The sequence below is a fragment of the Trichosurus vulpecula genome, chromosome 7 (genome assembly GCF_011100635.1).
Source record: "Trichosurus vulpecula isolate mTriVul1 chromosome 7, mTriVul1.pri, whole genome shotgun sequence".
NCBI classification, from domain to species: domain Eukaryota; kingdom Metazoa; phylum Chordata; class Mammalia; order Diprotodontia; family Phalangeridae; genus Trichosurus; species Trichosurus vulpecula.
In genome coordinates this window covers 86,305,041-86,319,346 of record NC_050579.1, presented here as the reverse complement: position 1 = coordinate 86,319,346, position 14,306 = coordinate 86,305,041, and the positions used below count along the sequence as shown (strand labels likewise).

Sequence of the window (14,306 nt, the reverse complement as noted above, 5' to 3'; positions counted from 1 at the left end):
TTCCTTGCTCAAAAGGAAATACAAACTTCTCATCCTTGAGTGTTTAGTTTTTCCGTAATCTGATTTCCACCTGCCTTGCTATACATCACTCATCTTTATGGGCTCTGTGTACCAACTAGACTAAAAGTGATTCTGCTAACTTCCTCCTCCTGGCTCTCTATCTCTGCGTAACTGCTGTGCAGTTCTTGAATGCTCTCCTTGGCTTCCTCTGCACTTCGTAGAATCCTCTCTTTCCTTCAATATTCAATGTAGGTATGACCTCTTCTGGGAAACCTTCATGGGCTAATACTTACTCCTTCTTTGAAAGTATTTTATACGTACTCAGAAACCTACATGTTATATCTCACCCCAACAGGAGTTAAGCCCCTTGAGCACAGATTATGTTTTATTCTTGTCTTTGTGTTCCAGTGCCTAGCATGGTATCTTACAAATAAAAGACATTTAATAGATGTGTGTTGCAACTAGGTCTGTACCCCAAAAGAGATAAAAAAGAAAAAGGAAAAAGATCTATATGTACAAAAATATTTATAACAGCTCTTTTTTTGGGGCAAAGAATTGGAAATTGAGGGGATGCCCATCAATTGGAGAATGGCTGAAGAAGTTGTGGTAGGTGATTGTAATGGAATACTATTGTGCTATGGGAAAGGATGAATAGGATGATGTCAGAAAAGTCTGGAGAGACTTGCATGAGCTGATGTAAAGTGAAATGTACCGTGTATAAAGTAACAGCAATATTGTAAGATGATCGATCGGCTGTGAATGACTTAGTCATTCTCAGATCCAAGACGACTCTGAAGGACTTATAATGAAAAATGCTATACATCCCCAGAGATAGAACTGGTGGTGTCTGAATGTAGTCTGAAGCATACTTTTTTTTAACTTTATTTCTCTTGATGGTTTTTTTAAAATCTTTTACAACATGTTTTGCATGACTACACATGTATAACCTATATTGAATTGCTTGCCTTCTCAATGAGGGTGGGGAGGGAGGAAGGGACAGAATTTGGAACTGAAAGTTTTAAAAAAATATTAAAAATTATTTTTACATGTAACTGGGAAAAAATAAAACACTAAATAAAAAAATAAATGTGTGTTGAATTGAAGACGAGAAATGGCTTTTTTTTTGCTGGTTCAGTATTTCAGTGTTTTTAAATGGAAAGGAATATAGACAAAAGAAGTATCTTCCCCCAAAATATTCAACGTCAATTGAAAGAGAAGGTTTGGGAGACTGCATGATTTTGTAGAAGGAACCTAGATTGGAGTTCAGGAGATTTGGGTTATATGACTGACTACTAACTAGCTATCTGACTTTAAGCAAGTCATTGTGCCTTTATGTGCTTGTTTCATAGACCCATAGGATTCAGACCTAGAAAGGATTTCTATGATAATCTAATGCAACCCCCTAATTTGACAAATAAGGAAAGTGAGGCCCATACAGTTCAAGTGATTTTTTTCTAAGATCATTTTAGTAGTAAGTATCAGAGCCATGATTTGAACCCACATTTTCTGATTCCAAATCCAGGGCTATTAACAGAGTTACTTGTTATCTAAGACTTGGTTATACGCTAAAATATTGTGGTGACTGGAAACCATTTGGTGTTGGGAAAAAGAGAATAATTCAAAGCAATAAATATTTACAGGGCATCTACTATGTGCAGAGTGCCTTCCTGATGATACAAAGATGAAAAATGACATAATCCCTGCTCTCAGGGACATTATAATCTAACAGTAAAAATACAACAAGTATACAAAAAAGGATGAGACAAGATAAAATGAGATAAAGGCAAAACAATAAGCTAGACTATATGTTCTAGGAAAAATATGTGTATTGTATGATCACGTAAAGCTGAGAAGATTTAATGGAGGAAAGCCCTCATGGCAGTAATAACAGCTGACATTTCTATAGTGCCTCAAGGTTTGCAAAGTGCCTTGAAAGTGTTGTTTTTTTAACCTCACCACCCTAGGAAGATGGTACTATAATTATTCCCCTTTTATAGATGAGAAAACTGAGGCAGATAAAGGTTAAGTGACTTGCCCAGGGTGACACAGCCAGTAAGCATCTAAGACTAAATCCTGAGATTTGTAGAGAAAAGAGGAGGATGGGGCTTTTCAACAGGTGCCACACACATGCATGTACACACACTATACATATACATGCACAGTTTGAGAGGAGGCAAAGGAATCACAAAATCATAGAACTTCAGAGTTGGGAAAGAGTACAATTTCCATCTAATATAACCATAGTAGAAAAACTATTTATAATACAATATACCTGAGAACTGCTCATCCAGCTTTGCTGTAAGACGTCCGATGAAGGTAAACATATTACTTCCCAAGTGCCTCATCAACATTTTGGATACCTCTAATTGTTAAGAAATTTTTCTTTACATTAAGCCTGAATTTGCCTGTGCCAACTTTTGTCCATTCAGCTAATTCTTCCCTCTGTTGACAATTAAAAAAACATCTAATCCCTCCTCTATGTGCCAACCCCTCAAAAACTTGAAGAAGACAGCTATGCTTCTCTTTCCTATGAAGAAACATTCCTAGTTCCTTCACCTTATACTCATATGACTAACTCGAAGTCCTTTTCCATTCTACTTGCTCAATAAATTTATTATCTCCAGATGATAACTATCCTCCCTAAAATATGGTACCTCCAAATAAGTTCAATGCCTCATATGTGGTCTGACCAGAGTAGAAAATGTATCACATCCTTAATCCTGAATACTTGCCTTTCTCAATCAACCAATTAAACCTGTACAATATACCAGTCATTGTGTTGGTAACTAGAGGTACAAATACCTTTGAAATGAATGAAATTATCTCAACTCTCAAGGAACTCACACTCTAAAGAAGGAGACAAGAACATCTGTAAGTATGTACAAAATAAATACAATAAATACAAGTTGGATAAATAGATGACAGTTTGTGAAAGAGGGCCCTAGCAGTTGGGGGCTTAGGAAAGGCTTCATGTTGAAAGTTTTCTTTTAACACATGATTTTATGACACAGAGATGAAGAGGGAAGGAATTCCCAGCATGGGACATGCAGAGCCATGGAGACAGAAGTTGGAGGGTTATATACGAACACAGGAAGAAAGCCAGTTAGGCTGGATTATAGAATGCAGAAGAGGAAAGCAATATATATTAAGGCTGCAAGATTGGGGCTAAGTTTTAAAGGACTTTAAAAGCTAAACAAAAAGTTTATATTTCATCATAGATACATAGGGAGCCAGTGTGGATAATGGACTAGAATCCATCTCCAAGATCATGTGGCTTTCTTGACCACACCACTAATTCATATTAACTATGAAATCCACTAAAATTCACAGATTTTTTCTAACAAAATGCCTGTCCTGTCTTGTACTTGTGAAGTTGATTATTTTTAACCTAAATGTGAGGTTTCACATATATTCTTTACCATATTTCATTTCTTTTTGGCCCAATTTTCTTACAGCCCAGATTTTTCTGAATGCTGACCATTTATCCAGCGCATTTGTTATCCATACAAAATTTGTGCCATCTGCACAAGGACAAAGATACCATTTAACCCTTTTTCCAAGTCAGGGATAAAATGTCAAATGTTACAACACTAAGTTCAGATCTCTGAGGTACCCTCAAGACCTTCCCAATTAATATAGACCCACTAATGACTACTCTCTGGTTCTGGCCATTCAACCATTGACCAGATTCACATATTTGTATTGTCATCTATATAACATCTATTCACTTTCCCCACAAATATCTTATGACAGACTTAGTCAAATTTGGTGCTAAAATCTAAGCCAACATTATCTACAGTGGAGATAATACAGTGGAGATGCACACAGTCAATGGGTTGCAATGCAACACTCCTAAGAGTAGGACAAATTGGATTAAAATGTAATTTGGAAATATTTTTAAAAAATAAATAAAAATACAATGGAACATAGATAATCATTGTTGATGTTTGTACTTCATTCTTAAAGAGGACCAATGACATCAGAAGAGTGATGTCTTGATTTGAGCATGAATTGGATTTAAGTGAGGCAGATATGTAATTTTCTAAGCCAAAATGCTACCTGTAGGAATCCTTATATATAGATTAGTGGCCCTGTTTCTATTTGAGCCACTGATCTATAACATTTCCCTGATCATACACCTTAATAAACATATTGGAAAAGGAGCTAAGCAGAATGTGGCATGATCATGTTCCTTATGAAACCGTTCTGGGTCATTCTACATGTACATTAATCATTCTTTTAATAATATGTCATAGAATTTTGCCAGGAATCAAATTGAAACTCATTAGCCTATTAGTATACATTCTCTTTCTTTTGGTAAAAATGGAGTCAAATTTTGTCCACCAATCGCTTGGCATTTCTCCCATTCTTCATTATCTTTCAAAGATCACCAGCAGTGGGTCACCTGTGATCACTTTTACCAGCACTTTTGGTGCCCTAGGATGGAGTTCAGCTGCTCCAGGTAACTTGAACTCCTCAAAGAAAGCTTACTCTCTTACTCTCACATGCCCAACAAAGTCAACCAAGAAAGATAAATTCAACATCTAGAAGAGAACCAGGAGAGCACAGTATGGAAGAAGTCATGAGAAGAGAGAGGATTAAGAATTAAGAGAAGCCAAATGCTATAGAAAAGTAAAAAAAGGATGAGACTCCTGAAAAAGAAGTAACTGGATTATACAACTTGGAGGTCACGAGAAAGCTTGGAAAGAAGAGTTTTAGTAGAGTGCAGGATCCAGAAGCCAATCTGGAAAGTGTTGAGGGATGAGATCCAGGAGATTTGGATTCACCTCCTACCTATGTCACTTCCTAGTTCGGTGACTCTGAGTAAGTCATTAAACTCTTTGAGATTTAGTCTCCTTATTCATCAATGGGAAAAGTAATAACTGGATAACTTTTCTGGTCTTCTTATATTTTAATCTTGTCTATGCGCTCTGCAATTCAGCTACATTGGTCTACTTGCTCTTCTTCAAATCGGACGCTCCACCTCCCAACTGTACATTTGCACTGGAATCCTGCAGCCTTGCAATGCTCCCCTTCCATACCTTCCTCCTAATTTCCCCGGCTTCCTTCAAACCTCAGCTTAAATCTCATCTTCTACAGGAGGATTTTACCATTCCTCCTTTCTCCCCAATTGTTGTTGTCGTTTGTCCTTCATTCTTGAAGAGGATCAATGACATCAGGAGGGCAATGTCTTGACTTGCAAGTGAATTGTATTTGAGTGAAGCAGAGCTGTGCGAAGTCATCAGCCTCATGCTCTCCTCCAGAGTCATTAGAGTCCAGTGGCAAGACACAGGTCAAGACTACTCGTGAAGGCCTCAGATGCAGTGGGAGACCATGGCCTTTATAAGTTAAAGTCTTTCCCAGGTCCCATTTTGTCTGAGCCAACACCCATTCAATAGGCCAGGTAAAAATTGAAGCAACGCCTTCTCATTGGAGGTTCCTTTACATTTAAATGATCTTTTACATGCATAGTTATTTGTATGTTGTCTCTCGCATTAGATGAGCTTCCTTGAAAGAAGAACCATGTTTTTATTCTTATTGGTATTCACAGTGTCTGGCACGTAGTAAACACTTCTTCATACTTGTTGACTTACTAACTGACAGGATTTTGATATTGGGATGAATGAGAGTGAGGAATCAAGGATGACACTGAGGTTATGAGAATGGTTGAGGGTGTTATTGGCAATCATAGGAAATAGATGTTGGAACTGTTGCATTGAATACTGGTAGACTATGAAAGACATGTTCATTAGATACTTTTTCCATTGGTAAGGGCATGGTGGTGGTGGAAACGGAAAACAGAGCAAGGTGGCCTGCTGCCTCGCTTTGAGGGTTAGTTTTATAAATGGTAAAGCACTATATAAATTTGAGCTATTATTAATGAAAGAATTGTCTTTCATTTGATCTTTGAATTTTCAGCATTTATTCTTTACTAAAGGCAAATGAGTATGAAAACCATCATGCAAAACAGTTTTGTATCTACCTGTGCCCAAAGGCACTTACAAATGGATGGGTGTAGTAAGAGAATACGTGCAAAGAGAAACTTTGATCCTGGATGAGTCAACGTGTTAGTCTCCAAGGCAATTGGCAGTCTCTGGTTCCCAGAACATCTGATAAAATACACAGTTAACTTGAATTATTATGACTATGTGACCTTTAAACCTAGTAGAAAACCAGGGTGATTGACTGAGTTTGTGGTGGGCGGGGGAAGAAAGTCAAGCTAATTTTGTATTATGTAGAAAGTCTGAAAGGGCAAACAATGAGTAAATAATCCTGCAAAGTTGATTACATGTCATATTGTGCTCTCTCAACATAGATTGCAAAAGGAATAAAGAAACATCCTTGGGCTAAATCAGCAGTTCTCCAGTAACTAAATGATCAAAGGATATGAGCAAGCACTTTTCAAAGGAAGAAATCCAAGCTATCAACAACCATATGAATGCTCCGAAATCACTAATAATCAGACAAATGAGAAGTAAAGCACCTTATAGCCCCCAGATTGGCAAAAGCAACACAAATAGAAATGATAAACGTTGGAGGGACTAAAGGAAAACAAACATACTAATCCATGATTGGCAGTGTTGAGAATTGGCCCAGGCATTCTGAAAAGTCATTGGAACCATGCACCCAAAGTCCCTAAACTACAAATATCCTTTGACCCAGCAAGGCCACTATGAAACCTGTATGAAGACTGAAGATGAAGCATGTTACACACCTTCTGACAGAGAGGGAATGGATTCAAAATTGAGATTGAAGCATACATTTTTGGACATGGCCAGTAAGGGAATTTGCTTTGCTTGACAATGAATGAATTTTTATTACAATATTTATGAATTAATATTTATTACAATGGTTTTAATTTTTCTTGTTTTATTAACTAGGAGAAGGAGTGGGAGAGGTAGAGAAAATAAACATTTACTAATTAAAGATAAAATTATTTTTTAAAGACTGAATCAACATATTTTTCTAGCTCATTACCACAGAAATTACACCACTCTTTGAGCAGTATTTCAGCCAGCTTCATTTACCTTTGGTAGACTCTTGCTGAAGCACCAGAGATGAAATCAAATTTCCCCAGACACCAGAGGACTGAAATATGAGAAAAAAGATTCCAAAATACTGGTTGATGACATCTTTCCCAAGTTTTCCCGTCTTCTGTGCATACATATTTCCACTAATTGTAAGGTAAGTGCATTTGGCTGACCACAGTGGGGCTCCTCCTAGACCCAGGATTATGGAGGTGGGGATCAAAGTGTACCTACAAAGACAGAATCTCAGTTGGTCAACATAAAATGGCATGTTCTTTCTTTTCATTGATTTTTGGAGAGAAATGATGGAGAAAGACACACCACTCACCATCACACTTAAAGAAATGAATGGGTGAGCAACATACTTTTTAGCTGAGGTACATGGGTAGAGAAGGCATTAAGTGCCAGGGAATTCTGGTGCTGAAAAGTTCAGTAGATGGTTGCCAGATATTTCAAACAATTTGAAGGTGCTGAAATGGTAAGAAAGCCCGAGCCTCCTCGGCTGGAATGTTGTGTGATGCTGCTATAGTATGAGGAGCAAGGATACTATTGGCCAATTGATCTTTTCTGGAATCTCCCTTTGCTGACTTCTCTCCTTATTTGCCCTATACCTAGTGTGTAACAGGACACAGTCGGCTGAAGGTCGGGGCTTTTACTAGAAGAGAGAAGAGGAGGTATACCAGCTGGCATAGAAGTTTCCCAGAGAGAATGCAACATAGCAGCACATGGAGGCTGTAATGGTCCACTTGCAGCCAAATTTCTTAATAAGCATTGGAGGAAGGAACATGGAAGACAGGATGAGGGATCCATAGACAACACTCAGTGTAGCCACCCCTAGTCCTTCCTGATAATTAAGGCTGCTCTGTGAAAACAAATAAAAAACAAAGTTAGTTACATGAATTCAAGAGAGGTACAAAAGAAAAGATCATTCAGTGGTTCTGGTTTTTTTTTTCGCTGAAAAACTTTGAATATTCAAACAAAAACCATCTCTTTTTTCCTCTTTGTAGAAATAAATTTATTTTTTTATTTTAAATTCACTTGTAATCCATCCTTCCCATGGCATCTACATACATCAGCAGAGAGAAAGAAAGAGAGGAAGGAAGGAAGGAGGGACAGAGGGAGAGAGGGAAGGAGAAAGGAAGGAAGGAAAGAAGGAAGGAAGGAGAGGGAGGGAAGAAGAAAGGAAGGAAGAAACAAAGGAAGGAAGAAAGGAAGGAAGGAAGAAACAAAGGGAAGGAAGGAAGGAAGGAAGGAAGGAAGGAAGAAAGAAAGAAAGGAAGGAAGGAAGGAAGAAAAGAAAAAGAAAACCCTGAGCATATAAATAGTTCAACAAAACAAATTCTCAATTTGGCTATGACCGAAAATAAATATATCTCTCTCTGTATTTCAAAATCATCAGCTCTCTGACAGGAAGTGAGTGGTATGACAAGTGCCATCTCTCAAATTCCATGAGGAGGTATAAAGAAAAAAACATCAAAACTTTATACCATCACTTTTTTGTAGTAGTAACGAATTTGAAACAAAGTAGATGCCCTCCTAAATGACTATCATAATTGTGGTACATGAATGTGTTGGAATATGATTACTCTATAAATAAAATAATGAAAAAGAAGAAAACCATGAGAGGGCATAGAATGTCATGCAAACTAAGTTGAACAGAGCCAAGAAAACAATACGCAAAATGACTACAACAATGTAAATGGAAAGAAAAACAAAAATCAAAGCCAAATGCTGTGAAATGACCACAGCTAAGCTTAGCTTAGACAAAGGTACAAGGATGCACCTCCCTCTCTTCCCTATTGAAGTGGAAGCCTACCTATGATATCAGACTTGGTTGAAAGAAGAGAGACGTCTTTGGAATTTAAAGTGATATGAACTGAACAATAACAATTTTCAAAAAAAAATCTGTACCTTCATACTAAAATAGCTTTAAAATTCTCTGAAGGGGAAAAGAAAAAAGCTCCATTTACAAATTTAGTGAAGGGTAGGGGAAAACCTACAAAAGCTATTGAGGGAAGTAATGAATAACCTTTAATATTAATTAGTAAAATAAGTCCAACATGAACCATTTTTCCTTCATAAAAGGAATGCATGATTATTCTGGTTGCACACCAAAGAAACCATAACCTGATTGTAGGATGTAGTCATAAGGTTATTAGAAAGTTTGTATGGACAAAAAAAATCCAACATGGTTTTTTTTCTCCCTCTTTTTTGACTTAAAACTCAAGAAAAAAGATTGTTTGACAAAATGTTTTGAAAATCCACCCAGAGAACAGATACCCACATAAAAGTTGCCCCCACACAGATTCTAAATAAGAAACTAGACCAGGCAAGAAGCAAATTAACATGTTTCTCTCAAACTTTAAGCAAAGAGAGAAGAGGTTTCATGCCCATGAAGTGAAATATGAATGTCCAGATCCAGGTTTTAATTTCCAAAGCAATATCATCAGTGAGCAGAATTAGGAATAGATTCAGCATGTGGCAAGTAGAGAAAATAGCAAGTAAATCCAAGCTAAGTAACAATGATTAATTGAACATAAAGAAACGGTCACATCGTACTTCTAAATTTTGTTCCTTATAGCATTTCTATATTTATTTCCCTTAGCTTAAAACTCAGGCCTCTTCTCTTGCCTTAACTTCTGCTCCTCTCACTGGCTTCTAAACCTGCTGTATAGCCAGGCTACTAAGCTCATTCCTCAACTGAAACAGCTCTCTTCAAAAATAGAAGTGATCTCTTAATGACCAGATCTACTGGTCTTTTTCTCAATCCTCATCCTTCTTGACTTCTCTGAAGCATTTGAAAATATTGATTTCTTTGTCTTTTTGTATTCTCCCCTCTTGTTGTGAGAATATTCTTTCTTAGTTTCTTTCTCCTGCTCACTGGACTTGTCCTCAGCGTTCTTTGCTAGATCATTCACATTGTACCCATTAACTGTAGGCAAGCCCCAAGGCTCAGTTCTTGCCCCTTTTCTCTTTTCTTTCTCTATTGTCTCATTTAGGTCTTTATGAATTCCCATGGGCTCATTTATTGTCTCTAATTACTCCAATACCTTTGTCTCCCGAGCTCCAGTTATACCTCTTCAACTGCCAATTGGACATATCAAAATGATTGTCCTATAGGACATATCTCAAACATGCCCAAATCAGAAATCATCTTTTCCCATAAATCCATCCTAAATTTCCCTATCTCTGTCAATGACTCTACTCTTCTTCCAGTTATCCAGTATCATGACTTTAGTACCATCTTTGACTCCTCATTTGTGCTCATCTCACATACATATCCAATCAGTTGCCAGATTATCTTGTTTCTAACCCCCACAACATCTCTCACTCACATCTATCCCTTCTCTCTACTCAAACAATAACCACCCTAGTTCAGGTTCTCAACACTGATTGATTAGACCATAGGTTCCCAGTGTGGGTGATGCTACCCCTTGAGGAGCACTGGAACAATTCAGGGGAGCAGTAGTAGCCTTGGGTGCAATTTGGGGGTCATTGAGTAAAAATAAGGGAGCAATGGAAGCATAAGGAAAGGAGAGAAGAAAATTCAGAAAAATTGTTCATACATGTTTCACTTATTGTGTAACAATTAAAGACATGGTGATTACATTATTTTCCAAATAAACATACAAAATGCAAGTTATAACCCATTAGTGGTCAAGTCCATTGACAGGTCTTAACTAGTGAGTGTGGGCAGACCAATGCATTTGTCGCACATTGTTGGGAAGTCCATTATGCATCAGCAGGAATATGTGCATGTAATGACTTGTTTGCAATACTATGTGGTTACATGATGCAATATCGCATCATCAAAATTTCAATGCAGGAAAAAAACCCGCAAATTTACAACAAATTATTAAATTTAAGATGCATATCATTTTACAAAAAATTATATATTTTTGAAATGAAGCAAATTTAAAAAAAAAAGATCATTAAATGGTTAAAGAAAAATTTCCAGGGAGATTCCAGGTAATTTTTTTTTTGAAAAGGGAGTGGTAGGCTAAATAAGTTTGGGAACCTCTGGATTAGTCCATTACAGAAGCCTTGTATTTGGTTTCCTTGTCTCAAGTCTCTCCCTCCTCCAATCTATCCTCCATTCAGATACCAAAGTGATATTCTAACCTTTAGGTCTGACCATCTCTCTCTCTCTCCCTCTCCCTCCCTCTCTCTCTCTCTCTCTCTCTCTCTCTCTCTCTCTCTCTCTCTCTCTCACACACACACACACACACACACACACACACACACACACCCCTAATCATCTCTAGAATAAAGTATGAACTCTTTGTTTTGGCATTTAATGCTCTTCACCATCTGGCCCCATCTGACCACTCTAGTCTTATTACATATTTCTCCCCTTCACGTACTCTATAGACATTTCGGTCATAGTGGCCTTATTACTGTTTCTCACATATGACACCCTATCTCTGTAACCTTTGCAATAACTTTTCTCCATCCCCAGAATGGTCTCCCTCTTCACCTCCATCTCTTGGAATCCCAGTCTTCCTTCAAGACAGATCAACCATCTCTATCTGTATGAGTTGTTTCCCTGTCCACATCCTCCAATTTTTTAGGGCCTCCCCAACTAAGGTTACCAAGGTTACCTTGTGTTTGCTTTCTGTGTGTTCTGTATATACCTACGTGTGTATGTGTGTGTGTGTGTGTGTGTGTGTGTGTGTGTTGTTTTCCCTCTTAGAATGTAAGATCCTTGGAGGCGGGGACTAGTTTACTTCTGTCTTTATATCTCAGGTGCCTAACCCAGTGCCTGACACATAATTGGTACAAAATACCTGTTGACTGATCGATTGATTAAATGAAATGATTAATGATTTCATACTGTTATTTAATAGTGTTATATTTTCTTTTTTTTATAGTGTTATATTTTCATAGAACAAAATCGATATTCACTGATTCACGTACTAAATGCTCTGGTGTGTTAGCTAGCCTTGTTTGAGGAAAAGTTCAACTACCCTGGTTCAGCACCACCATCTCCATCTGACAGCAATTCCCCCAGCTGTTTTTTTAAACCAATCAAAACGTGAGAGCCTTCAATGGAGGACATTGAGGATGCCAAGAGGAGTAACACCTGGCCTCAAACCTTCAAAGCCAACCTAAATGCCTGATATGAAGTAACTCATCCTTGAGTGACGCGAGGAGGAAATTTGTGAAGACAATGGCAGAATTGTTCTACAGCACCTTGCCAGATCTATCCCACTCTTAGTTTGCTCCCAGCCAATACCATTTTGGAGAGCTGAGAAACTGATGTAACATCAGAATTTCAGGACCCATGCAAAAGTAATGTACCAAAGGGCAAAAGAACTCTCCTCTGTGCCCTGACCATCGGCCAAGTTCTAGTGAAGATGCTGAATGCATCCAAATAAAAGGCATTCTTTCTCCCCAATCCTGTTACCAGAATTTATCACTTATTCGACCTATACATTGAAAGGGCTTCCAAGTCCTTTCAAAAATTCACACAAGATGACTACACGTGTATAACCCATATCAAAATGCTTGCTTTCTTGATATGGGGGAGGGGAGGGAGAGAGTTTGGAACTCAAATTGTTTTTACAGTTAATTAGGGAAAAATATATTAAAATTTTTAAAAATTTGAAAATTCACGCAGAGATACCATGATTTGTACCAAATTTGCATAGATACTCTCTTTTTTATCTGCTCCTGGCTTCTTGAAACTCTATTCCAGTTTAGTTTTGGAGATACCACATGCTCTAAGTTTTCCTTGTGCCTTTCCAAAGTTTCCTTTTTTATTTATCCTTCCTTTTATTTGGACTACTTACTTCACCTGCCCCCATCTCTATGATGCTGTCCTTGACCTTCAATTCTTCTCCCTTTGTCCACAATGCTTCTGAGACCTTGAGCACACTCCTGACTTCACTTCTACTCCACAAGGACCCTTCTGTATTTCCTCTTGCTGTATCACTTCAGTTTATGCTCTTTCCTCAAATTAATTGAGTTCAAGACTGATTTCATCACTTTCCCCACCAAAACTGACTGCACTTTTCCATCATTATCCCGATCAGTCATCTGTTTCTCGTTCCTTTTGCTCTCTCTCCGTACTCAGTCACTAAATCCTGTCAATATTTCCTTCATGTTATCTCTAATCTGGGGCAGCTAGATGGGGCAGTGGATAGAGCACCTGGCTTGAAGTCAGGAAGACCTGAGTTCAAATTTGGCCTCAGACACTTACTAGTTGTGTGACTCTGGGTTAGTCACTTTACCCTGTTTGCCCCAGTTTCTTCATCTATAAAATGAACTGGAGAAGGAAATAGCAAATCACTCTAGTATTTCTTTTTTGGAGGGTGAGAGGTGAGACAATTGGGGTTAAGTGACTTGCCCAAGGTCGCATAGTCAGTAAGTGTTAAGTGTCTGAGACCAGATTTGAACTCAGGTCCTTCTGATTCCACGGCTGGTGCTTTGTTCACTGTGCCACCCAGCCACCCCTCATTCTAGTATCTTTGCCAAGAAAACCCTAAATGGGATCATGACGAATCAGTCATGATTGAAACAAATGAACATCATCATCTCTCTCTTCCTTTTCAATACCACCGCCTCCGTCCTGAATTAGCCCTTTATCATCTCAAACTAAAGCTACTATAAAGAATTCTTTTATTCTTGTCATCAGCCTCTCCCCACTCCAATTTGCCTGGCAAAACATTGCCTGATTAATCACTGTAAACACGGAGAAGCAGGTTTTAGTATAGAGGGAATCATATGGGACTTGGAGTCCAAACACTTCAGCTGGAATCTCAGCTCTACTGTTTATTACCTATTATTTATTACCTTTCTAGGTCTTTGTTTTGTCACCTATAAGATGATGGGATTGGACTAAATGATCTACAAGGTCCCTTTCTACTCTAAAACCATGAGTCTCTTTTCTGTCTATTCCCCATTTGATAATCTTAAATGGTTTCCTACTGAGTGGATGATAAAATTCAATCTCCATAAACCGTTGTTTAGCGCCTCTTGAAACCTGGTTCTAACCTATGTTCTGTTATCTTATTAAGCTGTAAAATTTTGCAAATGGAATTTATCTTTTAGGAGAGTGCTGCCCTTGGCTTCCATGTATCTGTGTTTAGAATGAATATCAAATGTCTGCTGGTTAAGACAGGTTCTGGGCTCTTTTAGCCTCTTCCTTATAAGAAAGCTGTTTATGTTGGCTAAACCTACTTTTATAGAAAATGGTCCATTCCAGATTTGGCTCTTACATGTACTATATCTCTTACCATTAAGGATTTTTAATGCATATATATATATTTACATATA

General features: G+C 37.8%; 1 protein-coding gene across 1 annotated transcript in view; it reads right to left on the bottom strand.

The window, feature by feature from the left end:
- Positions 1 to 14,306, bottom strand: part of UNC93A (unc-93 homolog A) — a 56,215-nt gene that overhangs the window by 26,227 nt on the left and 15,682 nt on the right. Inside the window, exons 3-4 of the mRNA XM_036765802.1 lie at positions 7,709 to 7,890; positions 7,029 to 7,258 (exon numbers count right to left, since the gene is read on the bottom strand). Of these exons, the coding sequence (XP_036621697.1) occupies positions 7,029 to 7,258; positions 7,709 to 7,890 (412 nt within the window). The remainder of the gene's footprint in view (positions 1 to 7,028; positions 7,259 to 7,708; positions 7,891 to 14,306) is intronic.